This window comes from Toxotes jaculatrix, chromosome 22 (assembly GCF_017976425.1).
Source record: "Toxotes jaculatrix isolate fToxJac2 chromosome 22, fToxJac2.pri, whole genome shotgun sequence".
NCBI classification, from domain to species: domain Eukaryota; kingdom Metazoa; phylum Chordata; class Actinopteri; family Toxotidae; genus Toxotes; species Toxotes jaculatrix.
This window is the reverse complement of record NC_054415.1, coordinates 16574540-16594984: the sequence shown is the minus strand read 5'-3', so window position 1 is coordinate 16594984 and position 20445 is coordinate 16574540. Positions and strand designations below refer to the sequence as shown.

The 20445-nt window shown below is 43.5% G+C and overlaps 1 protein-coding gene across 2 annotated transcripts in view; it reads left to right on the top strand.

Moving 5' to 3' along the window:
• Nucleotides 1-20445, top strand: part of scube1 (signal peptide, CUB domain, EGF-like 1) — a 102433-nt gene that overhangs the window by 60117 nt on the left and 21871 nt on the right. Inside the window, exons 7-8 of one of the 2 annotated variants that reach the window (XM_041030250.1) lie at nt 3364-3453; nt 8927-9043. In XM_041030250.1, the coding sequence (XP_040886184.1) occupies nt 3364-3453; nt 8927-9043 (207 nt within the window). The remainder of the gene's footprint in view (nt 1-3363; nt 3454-8926; nt 9044-20445) is intronic. The other variant, XM_041030251.1, reaches the window with a different exon arrangement.

Here is a 20445-nt window from a genome sequence, read left to right as displayed (position 1 = left end):
TTGACTCCCCTGCTGCCAGAATCTCTAAGCCTGGTGGGATGACCAGGTCCAATTTATGAACTGCTTGGGAGTCCATGTAACTTCTGTTTACCAAAGAAAACAAAGTGTAATTGTGATTTAACACTTACGCTACATGTCACCTGGTGAGATTACAACCACCTGCTGGACTATAGGACATGTGGTCGTCTCATCTTTGACAGTGAACTGAGAACCATCATAGAACGACGTCATCACTTTTGATCGCGCACAGTTATCTGATGTCATTTTTGATATTGCTTTCTGCTGTATTCCAATACTGGAACTGTCTCTCTTTCTCTTTGTCTCTGTTTTTGTCCTCCTCTGTCAAGAGCAGATTGGCAGATTGGGCAGGGGAGGTTTGATTACCCGTAACCCTTTTTTCTTTCCAGCTTCTTTGAAGACGTGAAACACAGCATCAAGGGAAAAAAACGGCGAGGAGGAAGGGTGAACAAGAGCTAGAGGGAACCCTCTTCTCACTCTTTTCCTTAACGTCTCGTGTCTTTTCTCTCTCTCTCTCTCTCTCTCTCTCTCTCTATGTCCATCTCTCTTGATGAGAGAAAAGACCCCTGAGTCTGTTGGTCCAAGACTCCCAACTGCTAAGTGGGCCAACCTTTAATGCCCTCCACACCCCGCTCCCTCTCTTACCCTTTCTATATAGCGCTACCCTACTGCTCCAACCCCACCCCGAACCTTGACCCTCTTCCTCCTCCTGCTTTCTGGTGATAGTACCTGATTGCCTGTCTTGTCTGAGCATCTATGTTAAAACCAAATCAGGTGGAAATAAGGATTAGTCCTCAGTGCACAAGAGGAAAGAGAGACTCTATGTGTGGGTGGGTATGGGGGTGGGAGGGAGAGGTGTGTGTGTGTGTGTGTGTTGTGTGTGTGTGTGTGTGTGTGTGTGGTGGGGCAGGAGGGAGGGGGGGCACATCTCAATTGCAGACATCTCAATTGCAGCCTGATCTTAGGTGAAGCTCCCACCAGCTCCCACGAAAGCAAACCTAACCTAACTTCCTCCTCACCCTCCTCTTCCTCCAGCTCTCTCACCACCTCTTCATCCTCCACCTCCTCACAAGTCCCAGAACCCCCCCCCCCAAAAACAAAAAACAGAAAACCAGTTCATTGACAGCCCAAACCTGCCCAGCCCAACAACACCAAAATGACCTCCATGCACCTCTGCTCTGCTTTCTCTTGCTCTGGTACACCTTTGCTACTGCTCGTCTTTCCTCACCATCACAACATCTCATTCCTTACTGCATGTGTCGATGTGTCACGGGTGCTGCATCGCCCTGTCTATCCCCGCCACTGCCTCTCTAACCCAATTGCCCAGCTGCATGGACATGAGCGCCTGCACTGCATTTGTATGACTTACTTTTCCTGTTCATTATCTTTTTTTTTCCTTTTATGAATCGAAGACTATTTTTATTGTCATTGTTTTTAGCAATCCTGGTCCTTCTGTTTGATTCCAGTGCATTGTTTTTTTTTTTAAATTTACTATTCTCCTTCTAGTTGTAGTAGTGTAGAGTGGTTTAACCCTCCCCTCCAATCCAAAACCCCAACCCCACCCGTCGTCGTCCTGCGTAGGTCTGGATCTCTTAAAACACTCCCCTCTCTGTGGGCCTCCAACCGCCGCTTCATCCTGTGGTAGACTCTTTAGGAGTGAGTGGCTGGGACTTCTTTTCTTCCCACCTCTTCTCAACCTGTCTTACACATCCACCTCTCTCTCTCTCACACATACACACATTTTATCTCCCTCACTGACCGATTTTTTCACACGCTCTAGCAAGCAGACGCTCGAAAGCACACACACACACTGGTATGCACAGGCTCTTGATTCAACAGTCCAGCACACACACACACACATTTCATCCATTAGTCGAGCACCAAAAAGGCCTCCATTCATCCCTGAGTGCACTTCGTAGAGTCCACCACTTTGTCCATGAAGTGCCTGAGAGGAGAGGGACAAAAATAACAGAGGGCTTGGATGGGGGTGGGGGGGTGGGGGGGTGCAGCAGGGAGTGGAAGGGATGTTAATTACCCCCAATATCCAGCCACCCCCCCCCCCCCCAACCCCACCCCCTTACACCTCCCACCATCCCACAGGAGTGTGTACATCAAAGGCCAGTCCGGTGGCATCCATTCAGGGAGATGCTCATTCAGGCCCTTAATGACTCAGGGCCAAAGAGAAAGGCACCATCCCTAGCACCAAAGCACACATCGCACACACATAGCCATCTTAACAGTCATCTCATTCCCCTTCTCCACCACGCAATAACGCCCCCCCCCCCACCCCCCTCCCCAAACCTCCCCCCAACCTCCCCATCTCCAGCTTTGGGAATGTATTTCTTCCAGCGTTGACTGTTAAAGCCAGTTGTAATGTGTTCCATAGACAAACAGGCAACCAGCGCTGCCCCCAGACCACCTCCTCCTGCTTTTTTTGTCCTTTTTTTATTTCTGTGCATGCCCCCCAAACCCCCTCCTCCTCCCCACACTCTCCCTTCAAAAACCCCATTTCTCAGCGTGTGCACCCCTCCTTCCCTCATATACCTCCTCTCCCATTGTGGGCCACGATGGGACTGATTTTGTCTTTCTTTTCATCCCTCCCTTTCTCTCTCTTTTCCCATGTTTCTTTTCAACCATCTTGTCATCACTCTGTTCCTCAAGCCCAAACTGTTTGAGCCCCCCCCCACCTCTTCCTGCACCACCCTTTCTCCTCTTTCTTGTCACTGGTATCTCCCACTTCTTTGCTTTCCATCTCCGTGCCCACATTTGAGGCTGCTTGTCTAGGAAACGTTGGACACGTATCTTAAACTTCCTCCCTCTCTTTCTTGTTGTCCTCCTCCACCCCTAATGCCAGGGAATCATTGCTGACAAAGCGTGGCCATTTGATATGGAAGAAAAAGAAACTCCATCTGCAACAACAGCAACGTCAACGTCAGAACTAAAATCCCTCAAAACATTTACCCCTATCATATTCCATTCCCAACACCTCGTACACCTATCATTTTATTTATTTAACCTTTTTCATATGTAAGCCCTGAACCTTCTCCTGTCTCCTTCTCTACCTACCCACTTGCCTACCAACTGCTTCATTTTAAAGGCTATACTCAGATACATTTTCATTTTTATTTCGGTTTGTTCTTTTGATTTCTTCTGGGGGATTTATCATTTGTTTGGGGATTAACACTCTAACAGGGATTTTGGCGCTTCTTCATCGCTTCTTTGCTTCTTGGCTTTGTTTTTTTTTTTGTTTTTTGCTCAAACGCCAAGAGGGGCTGAAGGTCTGGTCATTTGGGCTTCTCATTAACCTGCTGCTCACTGTTTGTCCCCTTGTCACTTGTGTTTTAGAGAAAGATGAGGCTGCAATTGAGAGCTCTGAATTCAATGCCACGTCAGTAGCTGATGTGGACAAGCGGGTGAAACGGCGGCTACTTATGGGTAACTCTTTTCTTCCTCTTTCTATGTGTTGCCATGGCGCTTGTGCTTGTATCCCCAACTCTACTCCTCTCTCCGTTCCTCCTTGTCCTCCTCTCTCTGTCTTTTATTTTGTTAACTTTCATTTTTTTGTAAATCTTTGGTGCCCACTGTGTCTACTACCACAGTCACATTTTTGTTCCAACTGTATCTAACATGATGAAAACGCAGTAAAAGAGGTCACTGTTTCCCTTTAAACCCTTCCTCCCCAGTTATACTTACTGAAATTTCTGGATGGCTCTAAGGTTTCCTCATTAACTAACCTTTTTCTACTCCAGTTACGCCTTACTCCGAATGTTTTGCTCTTATTTTTGATTACCCACGTTACAAAACAGGATACCATTACAAGCAGGGAAAAACCCTTGTAAACGGTCATAAACACTTGCCCCACATTTACCATACACCATAAAGGTTTTGTGATTTGTCAGAATATTTTCAAAATCATAATCCTCAATAGCTGCAGCAAAGGCAAAGAGAAAAACAGAAAGAGAGTCCTATGAGACCCCATGGTGCTGGTGAACCCATCTCCAACATTGCAGTGCTTTCTACTTAGTGAAACACTTGGTAGGCTATCAAGGTTAACGTCACCAGACTGGACTACCCTGTGACCAAATGGATGGTTTTTCATGTTTGCAAGACCTCAAATAATACATCAGAGATTTTGAGAAGTGTCTTTTATCACTACACATTGGTGTTCTTTTGGTGGGATGATTGCAAGATTAAAATAGTACTGATGATACTTTTGTCCCTGGGGGCTTCAAAAACCACCTTCAGGAATTCCTGGCTGTGCTTGGACCACATTTTAGGAACAACTACTCAAACTAGATCCAATCTGTTTTAAAGTTCATCTTTGGGTGTTCTACTATTCATGAAAATTAGAGGATCAATGACTTCTACTTGAGGGCTTGGTTTGGTTTCTGAAGGACTTCACTCTGCTACTTTTTGCTCTTGGACCTTCAAAATGCCTTTCAATTAATTAATTAATATTTTTGTTGTGACTTGCACATGACAAAAAGGGCATTTTAGTTAAAATTAAATTGCATTTTTCAAAGCACCACTTTCATCCTTTGCTGTCCTCTGAATTTAACCTTTCTTTTATTTTCTAAGACAGAAGTACAGAAATCCATCCCGATAACCCAAACCAATGTGCTGCCCAGTCCGTAATGTATTAAACCATGTTACATATTTATACTTATAAGTTTCATTTCAGTTGGTTCTGGTCAGTGTTGCTTGGAGGAAGAGTGGAGAATTTGGTTTTAGGGATGCTTCCTTGTCCTTCCTCAACCTCTGTTTTTTCCCTCTTCCTTCAGTTACCTTTTAACTTAATATTTTATTTCTCCTCACTGGCTAAAATCTGCTTCACCTCCTGTTGTACCAGCATGTCACCTGTCTTGATGGCGTTCCACTTGTAACCCCGTTGTGGATTGTGCATCATGTATACCCCACTGGGATTACAGTTATTATTATTAATCTCTGTATGGAGGTTTTCCTTTTGACCCAGCCCCTCCACAATGAGATCCATGTCACCCACAACAACAGTTGTTTGTGACATTTCAGACTTAAACCTGGTCTAAGGTTTGAAAGGCTCTGTGGACACTTTGGCAACCAGATGCCCTTCATTCTAATGTACTGTAATTTTCTTCTGAATTATTTTATGCCCAGCTGGTTGACAACAAATCTTTCACACTTCACCTCAGATATCTGCACAGATATAAACGTTATCCATTACTGGAATAAGATTTGCAACAAAATGAAACTCTCTGAGACCGCTCCCTTGAATGGGAAAGTGGTCTCAGACGTTTTGGACCCCACTGTATGTGCCTCCATCACGTCTGTGCGCATGGGGGAACATGTGTGCATGCGTGTGGTTGCTGAGAGCAGGGGCCACCCCAGAGCTGCACCAGCACAGCGCAGACAAAATGCTGATCAAGACAGAAGGAAACCTGCAGCTGGGGCTGTAATGAAAAGGTGCTGCTGAGACAAGGACAAGGCTACAGAAAAAAAGAGGGGCCAAGACAGATAGAAAAAGGTTAGAAGAGGGAGCATGGCTGACTTGATGAAAAGTCAGTCATGATGTTGAGACTGAATGAAAAGCTAAACCAGGAGCCAGATGCTGGACACACTTGAGAAAAGTGTCAAAAGAGAGGCCCAGTGGCTGTGGCCCTAGATTCCACATAAGACAGCATGAGGCCTGAGAGGCAATTGTACCCTTCTAACCTTTCTTATAACAGTGCAGCAGTTGCTGTTACTTGGCATGATGCTTTAGTTTACGCAGTGCCTACAGTTTTCTCCCGGTTTTAATCAATAGAACATGTGTCCTGCTCTCACGGAGGGAGCGGTTTGCAGCAGTCAGCATTTCCATGTGAGGGAGTGTGAGGGACATGTGTATACTTACTGTCTTCCCTTTCATTCCTCTGCCCCCTCGTTGACATGTTGTGATCCCTACAGAAGAAGCTGCTGTGCTTGTTCAGTCTGCAAGAGGAGAGGTGGATTCAGTTGCTTCCATCTTGCTGGTCTCCTCTCACCTCAATTCCTCTTACAGATCATGAATGTTTTACCAAGAAGGATCTGGGTTCGTTGGCTGGGGCTTTTCTGTGTGGAGTTTGCATGTTCTGTCCCATGCTAGCATGGGTTCCCTCCAAGTACTCTGGCTTCCTCCCACAGTCCAAAGACATGAACATTATTTTAGTTGGCGACTCTGAATTGTCCATAGGAGTGAATGTGAGCAAGAATAGTTGTTTGCTTCTATATGTCAGTCCTGTGATAGACTGGCGATCTGTTCAGGGTGAGCCCCAGCTTTCGCCAATGTCAGCTGGGATTGGCTCCAGCCCCCTGTGACCCTTAAGAGGATAAACGGTTGTATGGATGGACAACAGTTAGTGATGCTAACAATGGAATGAAGTTCCTTCCAAAATGAGCCCAACAGTTACTTAATAATCTGTGTGAATAAAAATGAATAAATAAACATGATTCATAACTGATCTAAATTCATACATCACCCACAAAGTAGCTAACCAGCCTCTGTAATCCCAGTGACACAAAAACACAGTAGTGTGTAGAGTAATAGGCAAATTTTTTTCCCAATGTTTCAACATTAATCCAAAATGCTCAACAAAAGATGAGATAGTGTGAATGAAGTTTGGACATTGACCCAGTGGACATTAGGCAGTATTTAAATGAAAGCTTGAAGGTACAGCTAGCATGACTCAGTCCCCACCCTATGATTTTAGGACCATTATAAGTGGAAAAAAATGGATATATCAATAAATAAATTACGTAGCTGGGGGAGGTGGATATTCCCTTAAAAAATTCAGAGCTTCCAATATTAACGTTGCAATATACCCATTGTGGATCTCTTTTGGTTAATCTGTACAAAAAGATGTTTAAAACAACAAGAGGTGTTTTTACAGGGGGCAGGGGGGGTTATGTGCTTCTGTGCTGGACTGTGACTTGAACCTCAAGACACTGGTAGAACTTAGTGAACAGCAGCAAATTTCAATACTCAGTCATTGCTGATTCCAGTCATCATTGAGAGAAGCTCCATGTAGAAATAATGCCCCCCCACCCCACCCCTGACACACTCACTCAAACCAGGCTAGAACAGAAATATGCATGGTTAGACGGAGGGTGTAGAGGCTTGGTGACAGGGCTGTAGGGGTGGGGGGGGGGGGGGGAGTTGTCCAACACATCAATCATGCCCCGGCGGTGTGTCTGCGTTCCCGCACTCAGCCTGGCCCTGGGGCTGGACGTCGTCCTGGAGAAAGAGGAGGCTTTGAGTAGGGCTATGTTCACCCTCAACTAATGATAGGGCACCAATGTACTCTGTATAAATCACTCTGACCCATAAACACTGCCCTCACATGCATCAAGCCTACTCGCATGCACCTTTAGCGCTCACACAGACCTTATTGACTATATACACCTGTGCAGACATGTAGATCTTAACACAATACACGTTCTCACGCACACTCTTGAAAGACCTGGGGAGTACAGAGGGGGACGGTATTCTGATGTCATACCCTACCAGGCCAATCAGATAGGCTGCCCTGATGATAGAGTATCCCTCCTTCCAGTTTAGCTATCTTCCAAATGCCTTTCAAATGTCCTCAGATCTTCTCCAAAGAGAGAGCCAGAGACTGAAAGAGTTTGATGGAGTCGTGAGGTTGTTGCTGTTGAGGGAACACAAACAAACAAACACCTTCCTGTTTCTCGATGTAGAAGACACCAACCATCTTGGCCCGGATGCATTTGTGACTGTGCATTCTAAAAGGGCATTATGCTAATGCCTTGACCTCAAGATGTGCATGTGCTAGCCTTAAAGGGCTTTAACTGTTTTCCCTCTTCACCTCCCTCAGGCACACAGTCTCCTGGCTTTTTAACGAAATGGGAAAAGTCGCCAGAAAGATTGGGAACATCCTCTGATTTCATGAATTACATGTTGTTCTTTTGTTTCTTTGATGATGTTATGTTTGGTACTTCACATGTTTGGCCCCCTTGTTGGCCATTTATAAGCCCAAAGCAGAAATGTCTTCACTCCTAACTGTTCCTGTACTATTCACACAACACCCAAACTTGGAACTTCGGTTTTTCTTTAATCTGGAAAGTCAAACCCACCAAAAGTAGAACGGTTACTAAGTGAAACCTCCTTATTAGGCGTAGATTTATTAAATCCCTTTCAACAAACATAAGTCAACATCAGATTTCAGCCTCTTCAGCACTTCTCGAGGCCTGTTTGGGAGGGGGGGGGGGGGGGGGGTGCACAAGTGTGTGCCGAGCTTTGCTAAAGCAACAGCAGCAGAGCAGGTGAGCTAGAGTTACCATGAGCTCGTGTTTGTTTTAGGATCAGCTTGGGGGTGATACTCACAAGTCCGAGCAAACCTTATCCGCAAACCTTATTCTGCTCCGAGAGTGTTCTAGGACTCCCAGCACCATGCACTAACTTTTTATTTTTCTTTTTACTTACCTTAATCCTACTTTTTTTTGTTTCTGTTAACCGATTTCTTGTCACTTTTGGAAACAGGACCGACCTCTGGGCCAAAGAGTTCTGCACCCTCCTATATCAGCTCAGTTTTTGTTCTGTTGTATTGATACACTGCTGTGAATGACAATGAGGTCCTGATTGGGACTTTCTGTGTGTATGAACATTGTATTTATCTCTATATAAAAATTGTGTCTACTCATGAAAACTGGGATGTTGTGATGTAATTTCCTCATCTGTGTGTTGACAAAGCTACATGAAAAAAAAACCACAAGAATGAATTAAATTCTCATGTGCTGTTTGATTGTGTATTCTACTGCATGAAGCTTTGTCTTAACCCACATCACCTTCAGTGTCTATAGTTTCTTTTTCATGATATTTCAGAAGCAGGGGTGACATGTTAACACCACCGTTTTTGTGTCTTTCTATTTTTTCCCATCTTTTTGCTGTCATCTATAGAGACCTGCGCTGTGAACAATGGCGGCTGCGACCGGACATGTAAAGACACAGCCACAGGGGTGCGCTGCAGCTGTCCCGTGGGATTTACCCTGCAGCCTGACGGCAAAACCTGTAAAGGTTGGTAAATATGCGAAAGTGTGAATATACTTGTGTGCAGGCCAGCAAGCCTGTCGTGAGGGTCGATGATGGTCCTGTTCACTGAGCGCTTTGCATGCGTGCACAGGTGGCCTCATCCGCCTGAGCTTGCGTATGATGGGCATCTGAGTGATCCTGAGCCAAACTCGACCCTCCTCCATCCACTTCACTTCCAACTGCACAGAGCTCCGGTCGCCGTAACTGCCACTGCAGCCGCTGCTGCTTGTTGTTGATTTTGCCACTGAGCATTTCTCCACTTCCGACAGCCCTGCCACTGACGTCAACGATGGTGGTCTGAGGAGAAGGCTGCTGAAGCGTGCTCCTAAACATCCCAAACAGATTATTACAGGGTTTTTGGCTTTCCTCTAAACAAACAGTCTCGCTGAATGAGGTTGACCCGTGGGTTCAAGCTGAGTCAAACACCAGTCTTTACAGCCTGCAGAACTTTATTCTCCCCAGAGCTTGACAAAGCCACAGTGAGAGGGCTTTGAGTAGGCAGTAGGCGGCATTCAGTTTTGGAGTTTGGTTACGTGTCCACAAGTTGAGTGAGAGCTTTTCTGAAAAGGATATGGAAAATATGGATTAGTATTTCTTTTGGATGACAATATTCTTACCAGTGGGCAGTACGGTTTTGGTGGTGGTGCAGGAAGAAGGTTCTGGGATCAAGTCTGCTTAATATTGTGCATCGGATCATGAGTCAGTTGCCATGAAGGTTCTAGGTGTGAATCTGCTGGCCAGGGCTTTTCTGCGCTTCTTAAGAGGACACATGGGGGTGGGTGGATTCTTACCAGTCCTTCCTGAATCCTTTAGCAATTCCAAATAAAGCAAAATATTCCAAATACTTTTATACTGTACAATTGATGTGATTGTTAGTGAGGTGGATAGACCAGCGGGGACACTCCACCCCGCATGCAACAAGCGTGTCGTCATAGCAACAAAGTGCAGGTCATGTGACAGCGACATGACATGTTTGCGTGTCAGGATCCTGGGTGCCTTACGTGGTGTGATGTTAGTGTACTTCTTATAAATTGTATAATACTGTCTGTGTGAATGAGTGTGTGTGTGTTCTGGAACATGTGTGTTTGTGAAAGTGTCAGGCAGTTTGAGAATGTGGCATGTAGGTGTGTGAAATCCTGGAGCCGGAGCTGTCTCTCAGGCCTGGCAGGCAGACGACGAGCTGACAAACTTTGGATGTTTGAACAGTGAGGCCCACGCTAGCCACTGTCTCTCTTTCTCTTTCTCTCTCTCTCCCCCATACACACAATGACACACACACACTGACACAGACAGCACCATCCAGATGTAGCTGCAGTAAATACAGCAGTCCACTCGTAAATGCACACATTTTTAAAGACGAGAGTCAGCTCCTAATTTGAAGAATTTGAATGCAGCACAGTTATCATAATTGCCTTTGTTTTTTGCATTAGATTACACAATTAAAGTGTAATTTACTCTTAGGAACTGAAAAATTCTCTTCAGTTACATTGAGCAACATGTGTAATCCACTTCAGAAGGGCATCAGAAGTGTTTTCTAATCATTTGTCTCGGGTCAGTAACTCTGCGGTTACAGCTCAGACATTAAAAACGACAAGGGAAAGATCGTAGTTTGGGTTTAAGGTAAGGGAGACACCACTGTCATGGTTACAACAATAACCACAGGGTTGAAGTTAGGGAATGATCATGGGAACAGTTAAAGAAACCAGTAAGAGGTCCATGTTAGAGTCCTCCTCCCTTTGTGGACTTTGTTGCTCTACAACAATGCCACCTGATTTCGTCACAAGTCCTACAGATGTTGAGGCTTTGACACTTGAACATTAACAGATGTCGTTTTGGGGCAACAGCTGACTCTGTCACCCCTCTTGGTAGGCCAGTCTCAGATATAGCAAAATACTGGATCTGGTCCATGTCAAAAGTGAAAATCAGTCGAAACACGTGTCAGCCATCCCAACTATTTGGTTCACCTGACAAGCATACTGCATGCTGGAAGAACATCTTGTCTGCCGCCCCAGTGTCAAGTTCAAGCCCAGCAGCTTGTGTGAACACTTCCATCCTGTCTCTCCCCAGGTGATTTGTGGTCCTGACAGAACCCAGCATTTACAGCAGTGGAAAAATGAAAAGCCCCCCTCGCCCCAAGTTGGGGGCATGAGTTGAGTGGGGAAGATGGATAGGCGCACAGTCCAGCTGTGCCCCGCCCACATAATTTGGCTGTGGATCAGCCCCTGGGGCTTCATAAATCCCTGAGCGGGGGATCAGTGCTGAGGGGGAGCTGAGAGACACAGAACAGGCGGTGCTCATCGATCAGTATCTATCACCTGGGCACCAAGCATGAAAACATACACTCACACACACAGATGCAAACCAAGGTCTGACGCCCTGAAACAATTACTGCTACTATGTGCAACTCAGCTAGGCCCAGACCATCCTTTGAAGGTCTTAGGGGTTGTAGAAAAACATGGTCATAGTGTTCATTGGCCATACGTCCCATATATGGCCATATATCCTTAAAAGGATGAGTGATATGGATAATGGATGGATGGAGTGAGACAGTTTGCAGTAAGGAGAAGACAGAAAATGAGAGGATTGGGAGATGGGGGATGAAATGCAAGAAAGGTCCCTGATTGGACTTGAAGGGATGTCGCAGTAACATGGTCAGTATCTAAAAGTACTTACATGGAGAAGGTTTGAGCATGTCTTTGGACTGTTGGAGAGAACACCTGGAGAAAGCTGCCAATGCATTCAAACTCATCAGAGAAGCTGTTTCACGCAACCAGAGCAAGATGTGAAATTTCCATCTCCTCTCCCTCTTAGAGCAAATTTATTCTTTAGTCCTTCCTTTATTGGCGCCTCAACGGTATTCAGTTAATTCCATGAGGCTTCCTGTAACCTTGGCAACAGCATGCACAGGTTGCGGTGGCTGTCTGAGAGATAGCTAATCAATATCTCCCGCTGAAGCCTATACATGTGTGTATATGTGTATTTGTGGGGGTGTGTGTGTTGACTCCGGTGATACATAGTAATCATAGTCATGGTAGCAGTGTTATTGTGGTGCACAGACACAGTATAATTGCTGCTATTTAACTGTTTACAGAACATAATAGTTAGTGGCAAGATAAGTGCCGCGCTGTGAGGTGGTCTCATCTAATGTGCTGCTGAATTACTTGATAGAGACAGACAGCTCTGTCTCCACCTCTCTGTCTCTGTCTTCCTGTCCATGTTGCTCTAAAGCCAAAAGGGATGTGCCCTGTCGTGCCTGTCTATCATAATCATTTCAATATAAACTATGTAGGGCATGTTTAAAAACCCAGAAGTCTGATAAATGCCCTTTCATCTGCACTGACAGATGAGGCGGTTCAGCCTCTCATGATGACAGACACGCCAACCCGAGGAGGTGTTTCATCACGGGGCTCTCATGCTGACAGCTGAGTGTGTGAGAGAGAGAGGGAACTGAATTTGTCTTCCCAAAAGGTATACAAAGGCAACTGGACTTGCTTTAAGTTCTTGAAAAGGTTTCACCTCTCGTTTCAAGGTCTTCTTCAGTTCTAAATGACTGGTGGGGAACCTGGGGTACCCTAATGACTCATGTGATGGCAGGGCAGGACAACGACTCACATGTGACTCACGTGACCTCAACAACTCGAAAAGTGTTAACAACCCTGCAAGGTAAATACCTGGATTCCCCACCAGTCATTTAGAACTCAAGAAGCCTTTCAGACAGGATGGGATGCTTGAATAATCCTGATGACTGGCAGGACCCTGAACTTCACTACCAGTAAAAGGTCTGGGAAGGGATTGGTTGGATTAAACTGTCAAATATTTTAGTTCAAATTTTAATTGGTACGTCAGTTTTGTAAAATGTTCTTTTAATTGCATGAAATGCTCTAGATGTATCCCACAGAGGCCCTGCATGTAGAATTCTGTAGGTCCATATTAAACATCCAAAGAAAAACACCAATCAGTGCTGCAGGGCAGAATTAGGCTGTTACCCATTGATTATTAACATAAAAAAATTTGGTTATATCTCAAAATGAACCCCCAAGACACACTGAGAGCTCAAGCACGACAAAACCAAGAAATTAACCCCCAAAAGTCCCTCTTGTCAGTTGGTCTTGAGACTTACTGACCAAATAACACCCAATACTGTTCCATCTCACACCAGCACTGCTTTTTTAGCTTCTAATCAGAGTAAATCAAATGATTAAATTAAGAAAAGATGCCTGATGATCTGGAATACTGACAGAGTATCTCTTTACTGTCAGAGATACAAATCAAACACCTGGATACTAGCAGAGGAAAGACCTCACCTCAGAGACAGAGACACACTTTCTCTTAAAATGTAACAAATATAATAATATCAGAGTGGAATACATTAAGAAATTTGATTTGTTAGTCCCAAAATTCATGGAGTGAGGTGACAGTGAAAAGCAACCGATTCTATTATTATTATTTACTTAAAGAATGCCAATAAAACTTACTGAATTGAAACAACTGAAACTAAACTGAAAAGAAGGAGATAGGGAAGAGATTTCCAGATGTTTGATCAGGAGGTACACATTGGAGGTTGGATAAGATACTGTATATATGTGTGTGTTTGTGTGTCCCTGTGTGCTTCTATTTCTTTGGGTTGATTAACACACACTTTGTTGTATGTTAGTCTGTATTTCGTGCACATACAAGGTTGGTGCATGTGTGTTTCTGTGGGAAGCATGAGGTTCGTGTACTGTACACAGTGTATGTATTGACACCTGAGACACGTTTCCACTGGTCTGCATTCCTCTTCTATCTGAAAAGACCGGAAAACACACACACACAAATCAAACCAACACAAGAACATGATCATATTCATTCACCAAGGAACTGGTAGACTTCTAACAAAGGAACATCACATCCATTCAGACATAGAAACACGGTCATACATACACTGCTGCAACATAACTATGAGATTTTTGTTGTAACTGCTAAATACATTACAATAATGCAATTAATGTAGGGCTTCAACTAATTAATCTGTCAATTATTGTCAGTTAATTGATGATGTCATGTATGACAAACAAAAGCATGACATTCACACATTTTAGATCCAGGAAATGTTTAACAATTTTGTAAAAAAAAAATTGAAAAAAAAAATGAAACCATTGATTGATTATGAGCTGCTGATTAATTTTCACCCTCAACTAATCCAGTGCTATTGCTGTGGTCTTCCATCATCTTACATGACCTGCAGCATGGCAAGCAGTGCCCGCTTTGGTCCAACCAAGCCAGCATCGCTGACTGTTTTTATTGTCATTGTGTTAAACGGAGAATTTCCCTTGGCCCGCATGCACCCGTGGAGTGTTTGTTATAAAACAGAATCAAGCGCTGGGGTCGTTTAATACCTGAATAAATACACGCTGCCTCCCGGCCTGATGTCTGTCCTCTCCACTGGCAACACCACTGACAAGGAAAACCAATGCTCCCAAGAAAACTAGATCCCCTGTACTCCGTAATTATTTGTAGAGGTTCGGGTTTCTTGCAAATGCATTCCATTTAATTGCTTTTTACTGCAAATATTTGGTAAAACTACACAGCTCCTCTCCACTGTGGAGCAGCTCGTACTCTGGAGGTATGAGCTTGCACAAGCAAGTCTAAATGTGGTTTAATTAAGAGACAAGAATAAGAGATGTGTTTTCTTCCTGGGCAGTTTGTTTCAACCAGCTTTTCCACCTCAGCCCCTTACATAACGCTGACCCTGCACTTGACCTCTGCATGCTGGGGTCAGAGGTGAGCACTTAGGGTTCATTTACTTCTACCTTCAGCAGTGGCAGTGGACAGTTTTTGCACCAGCGCTGATCAATTGGGTCGACTAGCAGGTCTTATTCAGGCACCTGAGCCCCGCAAGCAGCATTTGGGGGTCTCTGCCAGAGTCAGATTTCTCATTCCAAACTCTGAACTTCTCAAACATAGCCCTGAGGCGCACAGCAGAGCAGACGAGGGGGTGGAGGGCTTGTTTCCTTTGGCCCAGGTGGATGTTAGCAAACCTTCTCATTTGGCCCACAACCTCCTCAGCGGCCAGCACAGTGAAGAGTTCACATTCTAAAAAACATCTAACCTGGAAGAAAAATTAGTTCCCCAAAGGTCACCCTTCAACTGCCACTAGATTCAGTTCAGATTTAGTTGTGTAGGAGGTCTGTTATTTGGGTTATTGAGAAACTTGTTTTTCTTAACTGATGCAGACAGGGTAATCTGCAGACTTCGATCACTCAGCGTCATATCGATCAAACTTTTCAGCCCAGTGAATCTAATGCTCTGCTTTAAGCTAGGTCATGTTCAGCCCTACAACTTGTGAACCACAATTAACTAAAATTACTCTACTGCTGCCTCCTCTGCTGCTAAACATGATCCAAGCTTCTGTGGTCTTGATCACAATGCAAACAGTTTACACATGCTAGCAAAGACTCTATTGTCACAAGTTAAGAAAAAAAAAGCCAAAATACTGCAAAAAAAAAGGTTTTACTTTACTTTTTCCAAACTCCTAATATTCTCGTAACAGCAATGGATGGAAATGTGTGCTAATTTGCATACTATGCAGATTCTCAGCAAGTTTGGTTAAAATTTGCACTAAATTTAGATGGAGACTTGAAAGGAACAGTCATCCTTGTTTTTTTTTTTATGAACAGTTTTCTCTTGCTGAGATCATGAGGTTTTTGGAACTTATAAATTTGGGCCAGACGCTTTTTTTGACTTTTCAGATTTGATCTGTTTCATATCGAATACGATAGACAGACTCTTTGTTTGATTCTATTTCAATCTGGAGAAACTTGCAAGAGCAACGAAAGAAAATGAGACAATTAGAAGAAAATTTATTTTGAAAGGGTGGACCTTAGACCCCGGCAGGAAGTGGATCCCTATAGGAAGCGATCCTATGGATTAGATGCTTCTGATGTGAAGGAAACTAGTAGGTAGTGATGAGGAATGGAGCTCAAGTTTGGGATGTCTTCTTAGACAGAGACTTCTGATTAGAGGTTTTGATTGGAGAGGGCCTGGCATCCACAGTTGAGGCAAGTCACGAATTGCCATGGTTCAAATTACAGTAGAGGGAGAACGCTTTTTCAGTTTGACAGCTAACGAGTGATTGACTAAAGGTAAGTATGTAGGGTTATGGTTGGATGAAGACAGGAAGGAGTTGGTGGAAAAATACTGAGAAACTGTGTTAAACTAAGTTTCGTTTAGGCAGGTACTGGAAAGAGGCCGAGAGAGTAACACAAAGGAAATACTCCAAGTGGTATTATTATGTAGCTATATGTGAAAAAAGAAACACATTAGCAATAGTGTAGTGGTGTTTTCAATGAACGTTATAGTTCACTACAACAAAGGCTTATATATATAGAACAAGGTTAATACAAAATGATGCTGTGTTTTCTTTGAATGCCCATTAGCATTCCTTGTTTCATTATTTCGTGGTAACGTTCCATTTGTAGTAGGGTGTTTGTGGCGGCCACATTGGTGTGAGAGACATAACATCATTCTATGCATGCTTTTTTCTTGGCATGAGCAGTGACAGCTTGGCAAACTGTCACTGGCAAACTGTCACTGCTTATTAAGCAGCAACCTTTTTTCTTTGCTGTCCATACACAGTCGTATGTGAGTGTTAATTATCTAATTAGGATCATCCTCATTAACAAATGCCTCCTACATGATGGCCTCTGGCAGTCCAGATGTTTGTTCATGAGGTTCATGAGTTCAAGGTGCCCATTCATGTGAACACGCAGACTTTATTCATATTTTTTTCCTGCTTTTTGCACTAATGCAGACCATTGACACTAGCTGTTGTAGACGTCCTACAATTTTAGCCATGCTAAGTCATGGTTCTATAGTTGGCAGTGTTTCAGAGGTTTGGTCGGCCAGCCATTATGGTCCAGACTGAAATATCTCAACAGCTATTGGATGTATTGCCAATGCATTTGTTGCAGATATTCATGGTGTACTGAGGACAAATCTGTCATGACTAGCCCCTAAGGGGGCTGTTTTCTGAAAACTTTTGTTATGTTTTGAACTCTTTTGTGGACATTGGGACCTTTTCAGTCTTGTTTAGTTTAAGTTTTGTTTATAGTTCCTGTTTTATTTTGAAACCATAGCCCTTGTGTATCTTGTCTTGTTCTACTTCCTGTCTTTGTTTTGTTCCCCGCCATTTGTGATTGCCCTAATTGTTTCCACCTGTTCCCCGTTACCTTGAGTGTATATATTGTCTGCGTCTCCTTTTGTTCAGGATCAGTCTGCCTTGTCTCTTGTCTCTCACCTTGTCTCATGTCTTTCGCCTTGTCTCTTGTCTCTGGTCTTGCTTTTTGTCATCATATCCCACGTTAGGATGTGTATTATTTTTGTTACTTTGTTTCTGGTTTGGTTTTTGCTCCTTCCTGTTTCCTCACTAGAGGAATTTTGCGTTTGCATTTTGTATTTTTGTTTTTGTGCCTTTTTTCCCATTATGGGTGATCCTTGTTTGCTACTTTGTAAGAATAAAAAACATTATTTTGGATTTCGTCTGTGGGGTCGTGCGTTTGGGTTCAAGTCCTTGCTCTAGCCGTGACACATATCCACTTATTTTTCCTCTAGCTCAAATATACTGTACAGTATGTTGTCAAAGGCATTTAACATTTACATTCCCATAGCTGCTAAAGACCAATTGGCATTACAGCCTCAGGGAGCCAATAGTGTGGCTGTGATCTCCTGGTATTGTTTACTGATATTTTTCTGTTGCTGCTTATCCTTCATGACATCAGAAGCCACAAGAAATCCAGAGAGCAATAGTAATTGGCTGAAAGGCATTTAAGTTCCTGTAAAATGACTGGGTTCCTCTAATAAGGATTTAGGTGAGGAAAAATAATTTGTAGCACAAATACAGAATAGATGGAGGTTAAGAAAATTCAGTCTGACTTTCCACACGTCAGGCAACCCTCCATTCCCCCTTCACCACCTCCTCCTGACTCGCCTTTATCTGTCCTGTCTCTCTCTTCCCTCCAAGCTTTATCATTTCAAGATGTGCGGAGGCTTAATGTATTTATTTAAGCTCAAAGCATATTTAAGCTCCATTAAAGGTAATTATATACCCTGTTATAAGGCTCAGCCATCCCTAGAGTGGCCATTAAGTTTGGGTAGATGTGGTGGTTCTGCCAGTGTTTGCGGCTGCCAGAATAATTACGAAGCTGTGTCTGTGTTGGATAGACCTGGGGTGGTATCCACTGTTCTGTTTTTTTTTTTCAAAGGCATCAGAGCAGAGACGACGTGGGCAGAGAGGGAATGCTGGGGAATGGTTTGTGTGTTTCTAAGTTTGTATAGATGCCTTACTTACCAACTGTGCCTGTCTCTGAGAATCCAGATTTCCTCAGTCCTGAAGCTTTTCTTCTGGTGGTCTATGCCATATTTTGAAAGGAGAAAGGCAACCATCCCTCTGGCCGTCACGTTGATTCAGATCAGCCCTACAAGCTGCTGTCAGCATACTAAAGGAAAGAACTGTGACATGGCTGTGATTGATTAGCAATCCTTTGGGGCAAGTGGTGCTGCAGGTTAGACATGAGACAACAGAGGAATAACAGAGAGGTGAGAAACTAAGACAGGAAAAAAGACAGTGAGGAATCAAAAGAGCAGAACTGTTAGAATCAAGTAGTCTGTAGATGACTGGCAGTGGAGAGCAGAGAGAAACTGAAAGGATCTAATCAATCTTAAATGCTTCTCCCCTGGTATGACATCACATTTTGGGATGCTAGATGGGCACTTGAGTATACTTGAATGCCCTTACCTATCCCTCTCTTCCACTCTCCTTAAAAAACCCTGAGCCCCATTCTCTTCCCGCCAGCCACGATCTATTTCAGCCGAGCCAGACGGAAGGACAGTCTCTTTAAAGGGCCACTGACAGAGCACAGCAGGACATAGACTTTACTACATTTTTACCGCAGCACACAGCCAGCACCTTGTGGATTCCTGTCTCGGCTCCATGTTTAGATGAAGAGTTCATTCAGCACAAACACACACAAGCATGAACATGCACTAGAGATGCTGGGGTAAAAAAAAAAAAAAAGCCAAAAAAGCTTTTTAGCTTTTGCATTATTTTTCTCTTGGCCACGCATGCCCTCACGGGCCATTTTGCAAATACAAAAATTGAACAATTCATAATGGAAATAGTAATAATCAGTCATAATTTTTAGTTGGAGGTCTAGTTGCAAGTTTTAATGACATCTCTTTAAAATGGTGGTCTATGGGGAAAATATTTTTTAGGCCACAAGGAATTGTATTTCTTTATTTGCTTTCACATTGACATGTCCAGCTAACAAGCTTCCTACAAAAGTAAAAAAACAAAAAAAAAAAAACAAAAAAAAAAAAAAACAAGCAAAAAAAAACAACAACTATGTGATTGTCCCGGTTTTGTTGTCACATTGTGTTTTTTAGTTGGTCAGTTGGTCCACCATAGTTCTGTGGAGGTCTTTAGTGTTGTCATGCTTTCAGAGTTTAGGAGAATATTAACTACTTTTTCCTGCTCTTTAATGGATTCAGGGAAGCTTACACTTTAACAGCCCTAGCCAAAGTCAAGTCAAGTCAAGTCAAGCAGGTTTTATTGTCGTTTCAGCCATATACATAGTATACAGTGGGACGAAACAACGTTTCACCAGGAACAATTAGTGAGATACACAACTGTTAGAGACAAGACAGATACAGTATAGTGCATACAAACTATTTTGAACCACATACACACACAGAATTCGCACACACACAATCATCGCACATTTCTTGCACACTGACATACACACACACACTCTCAGACACACATGTATATACATTTTTTACATAATTTGCAGAAAACAGTGACATAAAGCAAACAACAACAGTGACATGAAGAAAATAATGCTAGACAGGGCATGGCTATTAACAGAGCACTGGTAGACAGTAGTTATAGTTGTTGTATAAAAAAAGTATATATATGAGATATTAGCAGCAAAAGAAAAAGTGCAGAGTGCATAGAGGTGCAGTGTGCTAGTTTGCTTTTATGTTGCCAGTTAATATTACAGGTTTGTTATATTGCACTATAGGTTATTTAACAGTCTGCCTGGGGAAAGAAGCTCTTCCCCATTCTGGAGGTGCGGGCAGTGATACTGCAGAACCTTCTGCCTGATGGTAGTAAGGTGAAAAGTCCATGGGAGGGATGGGTAATGTCCTTGACAATGTTCTTGGCTTTGCACATGCAGCGGGTGTTGTAGATGTCTGAGAGGGGGGGCAGAGAGGCACCTGTGATTTCTTTGGCCATCCTCACAATCCACTGCAGGGCCTTACGATCTGCAGCAGTGCAGTTACCAAACCATACTGTGATGGTGCCACTGAGGATGCTCTCAATAGTCCCTCTGTAGAATGTTGTCAGGACG